Consider the following 14,001-nt stretch of genomic DNA (forward strand, 5'->3'; position numbering starts at 1 on the left):
GTAGGTAAACTGGTAACAAGTTGCACTGCTTGTTACTATAAAATTACTATAAAATTTTATGTTTAATGAAACTTTACCATTGTTTGAAATAGTTGAATAACATATTGCAATTTGTAAGCATGACCCTATGACATTGCAATTTAAATCAAATATTTTTCCTTTCTTCCTTTATTATTTTTTTTAATTATTCACGGATTTAATATTCCTCGCGGGTTCAAAAACAAAATTAAAAAAACGGTACAGAAAACCATAGAAACACCCCACAATAGATTGTAACTCATGAACTACAATTCCCTTTTCAATTACAATTCTTTACACAATAATAAAGTTACATTCTTGGCCAATTGCTATATATACTTAAAAATCAACATGATACACTTCAGTCATGTCTGGATTGAACAAGCCAAAATGTTGTTCGACCCCTGAATCCTTTTGGTTCTCGTTAAAAAGTGCAAAAACATATGCCTCTACATTCTTGTCGGGCTTCTTAGGTGTACCAGAACCATGCACGTGGCTCAAAAGATTCTGATTATAGGTCCGAGCCAGTTCAGTCGTCGTGAAATCACCATTGCCTTGTAACGGCCACCCACTCTCATAAATCACCACCTCAACACCACCTGCACCAACCTTTTCCAATGCGGAGTAAACCGCATCAACCATGGCATCGAACATATTCATGTACCCCAGACTTTCATCTCTCGCTACAACATCAGGAGAGGTGAATAACACGAACTGTAATTGAATTGAACTTGGTTCATGGATGTAAGAAAAGTAAGGATACGTAGTGATCAAAAGTGGGAAACCGTTGTTAGCTAACAAACATTTGATATGTTCGATTCCAGGCTTGACATCACCTGAAAAATCTCCAGTTAGAGGAGGAGATGAACTTGCTAGTGCGTAAATCCCGACGGCTGTACTCACGGGAATCCGACCAAGATTGAAGAATTATAAAGTTGCGTTCATATTTTGCATCTCCGGGAACATCAAAGAATTCATATTACCTGGGATGACTTCATTACCAATGGATATGCAACGGAATGTGATGGTTTGTATGTATGGGATAATGTTGGTTTGTACCCATGCTTTTGCAAAGTTGATATCTCCTGCAAGAATGGCTATATCTTGATTGAAGGTTCCAATGATCACTTGGATTTCAGAGTTTTGTAGAGCGTTGAGAATCTTGAGGTCGGGGCTAAAGAGACGAATTTGTGATATGTTTCTTGACTTTAAGAGGGTTACAAATTGATCTAGAGGAGGGAGGTTGTCTCTCAATAACCCACAGTTAATGACTTAATTCCAATACCACCGCCATCTGGGAAATAAAAGAAATCGAAATCATATTTACAAACATGAACGATATTTAATGATTTAAAAATATAGATTATGAAGATTAATGAACACATCACCTACTAGAGAACTTAAATGAATTATAAAAACACACAAGACGCTTATTAAAGGTACAAATGAATCCATTTTGTAACTAGTTTTACTCGTGGATGTTGTGTTAAAAACTATTCTGCTATCGGGGATATATATATATATATATATATATATATATATATATATATATATATATATATATATATATATATATATATATATATATATATATATATATATATATATATATATATATATATATATATATATATATACACTATAAAACTGGGTAAGATAGACGAAAATGGAATTTAATTAGGCATTAAAGTATTCACTACAAATTAATTAGTTGGATTGTAATAATATCACTAATAATTAAATATGTAAATTATGATCGGATTTTGTTAAAAAAAATATATTTTTTAACTAAACAACCTAAAATAAAGAGATTATATAATAGTTTAATTAGGCATTAAAACATACGTTACAAATGAATTAGTTGGATTGTTATAATATTACTAATAATTAAATATGTAAATTATGATTGGATTTTGTTAAACATATATATTTTTAAATTAAATTACTTAAAATAAAAAAGAATATATAATAGTTTTGGTGTTTACACATTTATGACAAAAATAATTTTCATGACTAAAAATATGAACGCCGGGTATGATTATTTTTACATATTTATAACAAATAATTTTCATCATCTAAATAGACTAAAAATATGACACGCATTGTCATATTTTTAGTCCCTTGATCATTTGAGATGATAAAAGTTATGAAAATTATTTTTGCCATAAATATATAAACACCATATATATATATATATATATATATATATATATATATATATATATATATATATATATATATATATATATATATATATATATATATATATATATATATATATATATATATATATATATATATATATATATATATATATATATATATATATATATATAAAGTTCATTTAAGAAAGACATGGTGTTATGTAGATGGATGAAAATTGAAAATTTTTATCCATCCCCTTAAAAAATATGAATGGAAAAATATACCTCATTAATTTATAAATCATGTCACTTTCCTCCGCTTTTGTAATTCCTTCTCCACCTCTGACTGTTTTCAATTTTGGAGAATTGCATTGTTAGGTAGTTACAATTTCGAATAAGAAATGTCTCACTTAGGGATTAAGTCAAATCTATATAATTGATAATTTATATATAACTCAAAATTTGCTTGTTGCAGCACTTATCGAAGTTTAACAAAAACCAAAATTGACTTTGTGGACTCAAATTTGAGTAGAATCAAACATTAAGCTACATATGATTTCAACCAACACTAAAAGACAATAGATATTGTATTAATGTATTGAATCTCTTTCATTTAGAACATATATTCTTGTTTTTCCCTCAAAATTTCTATAATTGCATATATGATAGCGATGAGGTCACGGAGGACGAGGAGGCTGAGTATGAGAGCAGTGATGAGTAGGTTGAGGATTTTAGGTTTGATACTTTGTATTCTGATACTTAAGATGTAGTTTGATACATTTTATGTATGCTTTTGGGTTGTGTTTGTATATTTATGGTTTCTATTTTATTGTTTATCTATCCTTAATTCATTCGATACATTGGTTCAGTCAAGACTAAACATAATTGATTAGACTACGTTTAGGAGCAAATCAACCTTTACATACTGAACCATCCTGGATATTCGTCTTATGTATCGCGTTTTAGATTTGTATAAGTTATTTGATATTGGTGATTGTTATTGTTTTGTACTTCTGGACTAAGTAAGGTTCGACCAGGTAGGAGAAGTCAGTGGGCAGGACCATTTTGGCGTATAGCTATTATGAAATCCAGCAACCCAAGATGATAGTTCCAGTTTAGGCACCTCTCCAGTAAGTAGTATATTAGTAGGGTAATTAATAGTAATACTTTTATTTATAGGTTTGAGGACAAACCAAATTGCAGTATATGTCCTAATCTATACTCATAATTCCTAAATAAATACTAATTCGCTATAACAACTACCTTTGATACCATTTCTATCACACCTTCCCCCGCCGATAGCGGAAAATGTTGAGTGGCGACAATACATAGATTTCCCAAATCACTGAGCGCCAATCTTAATTACCTATCTAAACTAAAATTTACATGTCTTCATGTTGATAATCCTTTCCTGACTTGATCACTACTCCATTCTAGGAACACATGCGATTTTTGAAAACAACTTGATGTTGGTGAGTTCATAGGTTTTGAGGTAAAAATTGTAATAAACTCTTTTTAAAACTTTTTAGAAATCATTACTTTCCTAGATTCATAGTTCCCTATGTTTTATTATATCACATCTTTATATTTTTAGAATATTCTGCTAACCCTATCATATTGTCTTCTAGGATGTATTATTAATCCTAATTCACTATCTTTGTAGGATATCTAACGATCCTATCTTATTATCTTTTAGGATATTTTATAATCATAATTTACTATCTTTGTAGGATATCTAATGATCCTATCTTATTGTCTTTTAGGATATTTTATTAATCCTAATTTACTATCTTTGTAGGATATCTAACAATCCTAACGTATTTTATCTACTACTCCAAGGCGTCCCTAATGGTAGTCGGATCTCTATGATGTTTGTAATGTATTAGCAGGAGCCCCTATAATCGATGTTTTTTGACTAATAATTGCTCGGCTCAATGCTTTATCGGGCGTCGAATAATGCATAATAAGAAAGTTATCCTATCGGGATTGTAGCTAATAATGACAAGTGGGGTTGTCTATCCTCATATAGATCTATAAATATTTTTCTAACTCTCGCACAATTAACGATTATAGGTACCAGGGAAGCCAAATTTAATCAAAGCCTAATATTAACAACTCACTAACGTATTAACCTTAGATATTTATCTTTTATCTTTCCTATAACTATCACATTATAAACCCTTTAAACTTTATATTTGATAATTATATACTTTGATCTCATTATTATTATTTTTTTGTGTGTTTGTGTGTGTGTGAGTGTGTGTGTGTGTGTGTGTGTGTGTGTGTGTATATATATATATATATATATATATATATATATATATATATATATATATATATATATGATACATATGCATATACCCAAGTTATGGTTATTTGAAAATGGGATATTTGGGCAGAGTAACGATTAGGTATAGTTGCATATCCCTATATTTGGCTAGCATAACTTCTAGGTACTACGTTATCCTAGGGATTTGGCCATTATAACAGCTAGGTATTATCTCTTCCTAGACTATCGGGTGCCATAACTCTTAGGCATAATATCATAGCTTACAACTATGTATAGTATCTATAGCTACATTATCCTAAGGCTTAAGCTTTATAAAACTGTTAATATATATATATATATATATATATATATATATATATATATATATATATATATATATATATATATATATATATAAAACCATTTGATAAGCATGTATCCTCCCTCCCCCCTTGAAACATTTAAAATATTGAAAATAGAGGTCATGAACACACTCTAGTAGGGTATTATGAAGCATCCAAGCCATTGCATCCGAAGCTTCGTGCCATTAAGAAGACTTACGAAACAACTTGAGAGGTATAGAGAGATAGAGTTTGGGGTAGCCTTTGGGATGGGAAAATCCAAAAGTGAGCACCTCTATTTATAGTGGTTGTGTGCACAGTGCACTTCATGCACTCGCTTCGTGGCTCCATCCAGAGCTTGCCACGTGTCACACTTCTGATGGTACACGTCTCCTAATCTCGACGAATCTGGGTGTCATATGTGCACGACGAGTATGGTGCACCCCTAAATCTTTTATAAAAATTCATATCTTCCTTTAATGAATCTTTTTTCTTACCATCTTTATATATTTGTGTAGCTCTCTACTAGTACTACAACTGTCCTTAAGGTTGCGTTGCCAAATTTTAAATTTTATTTTTAACTCATATTTTATATTTTTCTAAAAATGTATATCCTTCATATGAACTCCGTTTTTGACCTTTTTCTTTTCAAAGTCCTTATCTCTCAGAGTACTACAATTTTCCTTTTAATGACATTAATCAAAACTCAACCGATTTCTTTATGTCATTTTGACGTTAATAGTGTTATCAACGTGGTTGGTTTTTATCAATGTTGGGGTACAAAGTTCTCCTTGGATGTGTTGTAGGCTTACCCTTTTAGGAATGTGTAATGGGTTGAGTTGTTCCTATAAATAGAAAGTAAGATGCTCCCATTTATGTAACAACATGAGAGGTTAGTCTAGTGAGATAAATATTGCATAACCCACTTTGTAATAACTTTCTAGACTAATGAGAGCTTAAACCATTTTATTTGCTTCTTGTGTTCTTGATATTGTATGATTCACATAATCATTACATGTCTGCATTCGTCATCATTCACAGGATCTTACATGTGGTATCAGAGCGGGTTCTTGAAGTTTTCAAGAAATTGTTACATGATAACATTTTTTATTTGGTGAATCATTAATCAAACTTCTTGTTGTAATTTTTCTTTCTTGATTCAAATTTGATTATCCCTATCTAGAATTCATGTGATTTGCCCTTTCTCTCCCTAGAATTACAATCAAAATTACTTTCTCTCTATAAATATTCAAGTTCTTGGGATCTTTTTGTTAATTGATCAAATATGGTATGTTTGTATTATGATTCTCGGATCGTGATGATTGAAGATGTCAAGTACAAAGTTAATGATGAAAATATTATGATTTATTTTTGAAAGGAGGATTGATTACATGGGATACTTTGATTTCTTATGGAAACAAGAAAGATGATTCTGGAAAATTGATATTTCAACCTCTTTGTAAGATCAAATTTTTGATTGGAATAACAATGAACATGATAACTTAGGCGGGAAATAAAATGGAAGGAAGTGAAAGAGAATTGTTCATCAAAAAATATGTTTCTCTGATTGAAGATCCAAGTGATCTTCATGCTCTTGAATTCGTTGAAGATGTTCCTAAAACTCATAAAGATGTTCTTGAAGAAGTTCATCATGTTCATGATGTTCTTGAGGTTCAAAACAAGGAGCTTCAAAGCAATTCTCATGAAGTGGTAAAAGTTTTTTGTTCGATTGGACTTCAAACCGACGATTTTTTGTGTTCTTGTGATTCATTTAAAGGAATGGTTCCCTATAGAAAGTCTTCAATCCAAGATGTTCAAATGTATCAAACTCCAAAGGAAATGGTTCAAAGTTGCCAAGTTCAAGATGTGAAGAATGAAGTTATTTTTAGTTTCAAAACTTTAAGATCCAAAAAGAAGAAGAAGAAGAAGAAGAAGAAGATCAAAGTAAAGAAAATTTGGTTACCCAAGCAAAATTCATCAAATGTTAATTTGAGGTCAAAATATATGAAGAAAATTTAGGTTCCTAAGCAAAGGTCATCAAATGTTGCTATGGTATCAAATTTAAAAGCCAAAGTTGTTGAAAATTCTCAAATTCAACATGATGATAAAGTTAGATCTTGGAGAAATGAGAAGAAGCTTCATGGGTGGTACAATGTGAAATTTGGAAATTTCTTAGTTCTAACCAAAGAATCTATAAGTTCATATCATTCTCAAGGATATGAGGTTGGATCTTCTATGTTTAATTCGTGTATTGCAAATAGGAAAAAAAAAATTCAAGGAGGTTTCTCAAATTATTAATCTCAAATGGATTCCCAAAAGATTACGTAGATTTCAATTTTTTGTTTATTTTTAATCTCAAACGGATTCCCAAAAGATTACGTAGATTTCAATTTTTTGTTTATTTTATTGAAGAGCCAATGATGAAATGAAGATGATGCTAACCTACTCCAGAAAATCTAATCTGCTACTGTTCATTCAAGTCCATACCGTTCATATCGATTGGTTAAGCCCAAAATTGATTTTGATACTGTTCATCATCTTATTTTGAATATGATTATCTCCATGTCGTATATTCCATCCAAATCAGATCACAACGACGTTGGTTTGATTTAAATTTCAATTTTTGGAAATCGACCATGGATTTTGATTGTGAATGGATTCGTTACAAGTCAAAAATGTGTATTAATATCAAAATCTGTGAAGTTCTCATCTGATCGAATGGATATGTTATGATGATGATTGGTTTATTGAAGCGAGATACTGGACTCGATGTAAATTGAGCTGTCTAGATCGAAATATGATTGAGAATCAGAGTTTAAGTGAAGTTTCGATGATTCAAACAAACGAAATAAAAAAAGTCAAATTTTGACCTTCAAAGGAAAAGATGAAGACGATGGGTTTGATACTGAGTTTTTTTATGAATGGGTGTCGCATTTGTTGATAACAATAATCTCATATATGAATTTTGAAGCATCTCGAATTCACAATTGATTTGCACTCGGAACGAATTGAAGAACTCGTATCAGTGTTCATTGGTTTCATTTTCTACAATCGCTGAGATACTCATACCGAATGGTTGAAATCGATTGCAATGGAGACTCGCCAATTGATATCGAATGGGAAGGTTGTAGTGGACTTCATGGAAGGGTTAATATCGGAATTGCTTTGAATGATAAAAATGAAGTCAAAGCTTTGTGGTAAAAAATATTGGATATTGGATGAAGTGGAAGGGTAGCTCACGATTTATTGTTTGGTAAAGTGTTGTTTGGAAAAGTTTTCTGACTGGGAAAAAAACAAATGATGAAAAAAAGTACTCCCTCTGTCACAATATTATTGTCCACAGACAAAAAACACACAGATTAAGAAAAACATTAATTACCACTAATTTTATTTAATAAAATGACAGTTTTGCCCTTACTTTGCATTTAATGTTCCATTAAATGCTTAGGTAGTTAAGTAATAACGATGGGGTATTTTCGTAAAAATGTTATTTATTTTTAGAAGTGGACTATTATTTTGGGACAAACCAAAAAGGAAAGATGGATTATAATTTTGGGACGGAGGAAGTAATAAAAAATAAAAAATAAATTTAAAAAAAGTTATTTAAAAAAATTAATAATCCAAGAAAGAAAGAAAGAGGTGGGGTTTGGTGCATAATTTTCTTTCCAGCCCATTCAGCCAGAAATATATGATTTTGGGGCTTTCTGGGAAAGACATATCTTACCGGGAAAGACATTTTTTTTGTGCAAATCAAACAGTCTTTCCGGTCTATTCAGTCAGAAAGATCTGTTTGGACCTGGAAAGATGTGTATCAAACGGGACCTAGCCTATGAATGGTTACTTTCTAGTGGGTGATTGGGAATGATCAGACTTCAAGTTTGATTGTCTAAAGTGAAGTCCCGACTCGAATGAAAATGAATTGGAGATTATTGGAATCAAAAGTTCAAGGATCGAAAGTTTGAAGATTACTATAATAGAAAGTAATTTGGGTTTTATAGTCGAAAGTTCAAGGCTTGTATTCGAATGTTATGAAAACTTGGATTAGAAACTAAAGTTGTTTGCTTAAGAGTCGAAAGATCAAGTATGAGGATGGAAACTTGCCTGGGAGTTGAAGGGTTTGATTGTGTTGTTGTTGCGCTCATGACTTATTAGGAGTTGGTGAAGAAAAAGATTCGATATTTCATTTCAAATCCCAATAGTTTAAGCGATTTGACAGTTTCTACCTAGTTTCGAATCTGGGGTATTTTCGTTATTTCTATGAGGTAGGATGATTTTTCGTAACTGTTCCCTGATGTACTTGTGAACATGGTTGCTTGTAACTAGTTTAAGAATTTCTTACAACTCTCACCCAAAAGTCAAAATCTTCACAATGTTTGAAGATTTTTCTCTAAGCTTTTTCATGATTGTTTTTGGTGCAAGATTTTTCGTGGTTTACTTTTTGTTACACATCGAGGGGGATTTTTGTATGGATTGTTGATCGAGCATTTCTCATACTTTCTTGGGTTTTATAATCATTTTTTGATTTTAAAAAGTGGGAGAAAAATGAAATGGGTATTCGAATGATATTTGTTTCGAAGCGAATTTGAAGACCGATGTTACTTCGAGGGGGAGTTGGTCTTGATCGTTTGGTGCTTGTTTGGATATTGAAGCTGGGACATCCAATTCTAACTTTGAGTGGGAGAACGTTGGGGTACAAAGTTCTCCTCAGATGTAATGTAGGCTTACCTTCGTAGGAATGTGTAATGGTTTGAGCTTTTCCTATAAAAAGGAAGTGAGATGCTCCCATTTATGTAACAACATGAGAGATTAGTCTAGTGAGAGAAATATTGCATGACCCACTATGTAATAACTTTTTAGACTAAGGAGAGCTTAAATCGTTTTATTTACTTCTTGTGTTCTTGATATTATTTGATTCACATAATCATTACATTTCCACATTCATCATCATTCATGGGATCTTACAATCTTTTACAAAATCATAACTCCTCCAATCAGAGTCAGATTTTCGCAATGCTTATATCCTTGGGATAACTTTGTTGTGTACTTTCCAAATACACTAACCATCATAAAAAGTAATATAACTTTTTGGACACTCGTTTTTTAACCTATTATTATCATTTAACTTATCATACTTTCCTTCAATATTAAAAGTTCTATCATTATCATCAACTAACGCTAATTACTAGTGTCGATTGGTGATGGGAAATTCCCAATTGTCACAATATCGTATACACAAGGATACGTAACACCATCTAGTGGGTCGACATTGGTGCCTTCAACCCATAAGTATAGTGAGAAACTCACCTCGCAGTCTAAAAGATAATAGTAATGAATCTGATCAGATAACAGTCTCAACATGTCACCTATAAAACAAACAAGGACCAAGTCTCAATCTATAATCCAAAATTCCCAATTTGACCCAAAGTCAAGCTTTGTCAAAGTCAATTATCAACCCTAGACCACCTACACCCAACGTAGCATGCAACTCTAAGCTCATCATAGAGCACAAGACGGCTTAGTGGGAAAAAAGAGGATATGTCATGCGTAAGGCGGATTACGCCCCGCGTAACACCTAATATCTTCCATTAAGTCCTTAAAATAGAAGATTAGCCCTTCATCCTTTATGATTTATAACAAATAGACATCTTAATGGATAATATCTCCGACTTTATACATTTGCATGGCCACAAAGAGCACAAAATCAAAACCTAGGTCTATAAGGTTATCTATTGCTCAAGAACTCATGCACAGATGGATGAGAGTGGCCAAGCTCTCATTTTTATGAATTAACAACCCTAAAACTATTTGAAATGGTTATCTAATGGTCTGGAGTAGCTCCTACTCATATAAACCATAATTACGGGGACACAAGCATGGAATTCTTAAGCATAACTAGATCTAACATAAAACAACATCAATCTAGAAACTTTATACCTTATCGAGATGGATAAGTGGATGTAATTCCTAGATCTACACTGATTTGAGCTCCTAAGTGGTTCAATAATGCCCTCCTTTAAAAGTCAACACAAAGCACACCAAAAGCTCAAAATTCATAAATGGTGATTATGGTTTTGAAAGAAGTTGTTTGGGAGGGTAGAGGCTGAGAATGGAAAGGGACTCAAGGGGTTAGAGCCTTTATACAGGGCTCACACCCCCAAGGATTATGGTTTTGGTTCTTAACTCCTATACCCTGCATAACCTAACATACGCCTTGAGTAGGTCACTTAAATCTTGAGTCCAAACTCCCTCCTATTCTCAGTGTAGTGAGTTTCATATGCCCAGAGTAGGGTAGGATCCTTTGAGACTAAAATTTTAAATAAATAAATAAAATAATACCTTTAAATATCGGGTGTTAGAAACATACATATAATTGTCGAGGCCAGACCCAGGTCTTACATACAATTACCAGGAGCCACCACATGGTCATTCATACATATGCCAGGGGCTACCACCTGGTCTTCCATGCAAGTATCACTAAGACAACTAGTAATATTTCCACATTTATACATATACTTATGCTTTATTTTAATACATTTATGCGACATTTTAGTTAATAAAGAAGATATTTGGTACTTATAATGTTTGAATTCTATTTTGTATCTAAATTAGGTATTCTTGAATAAAAAGGACCAAAAATGACAAATATTAGAACCTTGAAGGACTGGAGCTGAAGTTGGGAGCTTAACGGAGCTTAAAAAGAAAAAAAATCGTGAAAATACGAGGCCCGTGATGTGGCTTCAGATTACCCGAGGCATGGCGAGCGGAAAGATCTTGATCATGTACATAGCATAGAATCTCATGACTTGAGCATTATAATCTCACGTCGTAAGGAGGGGATTTCCGAAAGATAACATCGTGAAGAGAAAGTTTCCTTGTCAAACACTAATTGTACTGATCTCACAATGTGAAACTCTAATTCTCACGATGTGAGATACGATTTTTGGAAATTATAAATATCCCTTTACATATCGACTTAGGGGAGTTGGATTGAATGAGAGATAATCGATTTCAGAGTCCAGAAAAGTGTGAAAATCAACTATTATAAGAGGAGATCGATTGAAGATTAAGGGTTTGAAGATTACACATTACATTTGGTTTGCATTAGATTAATCATGTCTAATTCTTATGTGTTTATGTGTTTATTTCATGCCATGAGTAGCTAACTCATTAGGTTTTCGTTTAGTGTAGATGAACCTTAATACTATGTGTTAGTTTCTTGATTTATATGGATTTTATGAAGTTGGTTTAAGCTTGTGTTTGATTATCAATACTCAGCATGTTAAAATTATAATCATTGTTGCTTTACTTCAGGTTAAGTTTAGTTTAATTACCATTTTAATTTCATGAACTTTATTAACTAATAGTTTATGATCATTAAATTTCTAGAGCTAGGATTGACCAAATCTTAGATTAAGTGATAAAGGTAACAACTTTAGCCGTGTTAGATAACATAATAGGATCATAATTGTGTTTAATTAATTGTCATGATAATAGATAATTAAATTAGATATATCTTCCTTACCCAATTATTTTAACAATCAATTATTTGTTTGATTGTGTATAACCATTACATTGTAGTTCATGAATTTGTGAAAATATTAGGAGATCGGATCAAGAATGTTAATTATATTAATATCGGTAACCAACTGAATAAACCCATATTTAGAAACTATCCATATGAAAAAGGGGATTCGAAGCTAAGTGAAAGTGTCTTCTTAATCTTGATTACAATCGTTTCTAGTTGTTTGCTTAGTTTTTAGTTAATTGATTAGTTTAAGTTAATCTGAACTTGCAAAATCAGATAAAACCCACTTTTTAGTTATTGTTTTTAGATTAATTTTTAATAATTAATTTTATTAGATAAATCTCATTCCATGTGTTCGATACCTAACTTACTCTACTATACTATAAACTAACTAGGTACACTTCATATAGACGCATTAGTAAATAAGTAGTTAGGTTTATAAATTTAAAAGTTGATAGGTATACTTTTATGCATATCAATTTTTTGGTGTCGTTGCTAGGGAACGGCTATTTCAGTTGTTAATTTAATTGCTTTAGGTTAATCGATCATTTATTGGGGAAAAACCGCAAAAAGTTAATTTTCTGCAAAATTTTATTTTTTCTATCTATATAGGGCTCACGACATGAGGATTACACCTCACGACGTGAGTACAGTAGTTTTCAATTTTTCCTTTATTTTACTTTTAGTTTTTTATGAATTTTTGTTTTATTTTGTTTCAAAGATTATGACCCCAGGATCCAGAACTCCGATAATTTCACCACTTAAAGATCTTGAATTATCTTTCCATAAAAAGAAGGAAAAAAGGTCGACAAATCAACTAGCACTTTTGAAGTTGACACATTTGAGCATTTTGAGAAGACTCCAAACAAGAAAGGCATTTCTTACGAGCCATAAACCGAAGACGATTAAGAGGACGATATAAAAATCAAGGTTCAAGAGATAGCGGAAATTGCAGATATGAAGTAGGAGGAGTATAAGAAGAGGTTGCGAAATGACAACGGTCTTGGTTTAGTTCCACTAACAGTTCCAGCTACAATAGGTTTTGAGCTCAAAGTCCATATTCTTTCAACGCTCAAAGACATACCTTTTTCCGGGAAAGATTATGAAGATTCTTTTAATCACATCAATGAAGTTTTGGAGATTGCCAACTATTTTAATGTTCCAAATGTTACAAGAGATGTTTTACTGAGAATGATTTGCATGACATTTACTAGAGATGCAAAGATATGGTTGAAATTATTAGCCCCTAGAACAAGTCGGACATGGGACAATCTTTGTTAAGCGTTTATAGTGAAATTTAGTCCTTCTTCAAAGATATGTAAACTTAAAAAGAAGACAGCTAACTTCCAACAAGAAATCGATGAGTCCTAATATGAAGCTTAGGGGAGATAAAAAAAAGTCTTTTGAGAAATTGTCCTCAACATGACTTGAACGTTCAACAAGAGGTCTTTATTTTCTATGATGGGGTAAATGTGACAACGAGGCAACTTCTTGATTCTCAAGGATCGATGACTAAGAAGAATCCGGCATGATCAAAGAATTAATTGAAGAATTCGCGAAGCACTCAAGAGAATACCATAACCTACGAGTAGATGTAACAAGACGTAGAGGAGATGGAGAGAACGAGAACTTGGCCGCAGTTATGGCTTCAATAGAGTATATGGATCGGCGAATGACGAAGATAGATCAATCTATACATGCCAT

The 14,001-nt window shown here is 32.0% G+C and overlaps 1 protein-coding gene and 1 non-coding gene across 2 annotated transcripts; both read right to left on the minus strand.

Moving 5' to 3' along the window:
- Positions 1 to 357: 357 nt before the first annotated feature.
- On the minus strand, positions 358 to 2,452 carry LOC111886911 (putative glucan endo-1,3-beta-glucosidase GVI). Its single transcript, XM_023883148.1, has 3 exons — positions 2,448 to 2,452; positions 1,002 to 1,192; positions 358 to 911 (listed from the first exon to the last, which is right to left on the minus strand). Exons 1-3 carry the CDS (start codon positions 2,450 to 2,452, stop codon positions 358 to 360), a joined length of 750 nt encoding a protein of 249 aa, XP_023738916.1.
- An 11,165-nt stretch (positions 2,453 to 13,617) lies between these two features.
- Positions 13,618 to 13,726, minus strand: LOC111886958 (small nucleolar RNA R71). The gene has a single exon (XR_002848639.1). It is a non-coding gene; the product is annotated as a small nucleolar RNA R71 (small nucleolar RNA).
- Between the last annotated feature and the right edge of the window lie 275 nt (positions 13,727 to 14,001).

Source organism: Lactuca sativa, chromosome 6 (assembly GCF_002870075.4).
Source record: "Lactuca sativa cultivar Salinas chromosome 6, Lsat_Salinas_v11, whole genome shotgun sequence".
Lineage (NCBI taxonomy): Eukaryota > Viridiplantae > Streptophyta > Magnoliopsida > Asterales > Asteraceae > Lactuca > Lactuca sativa.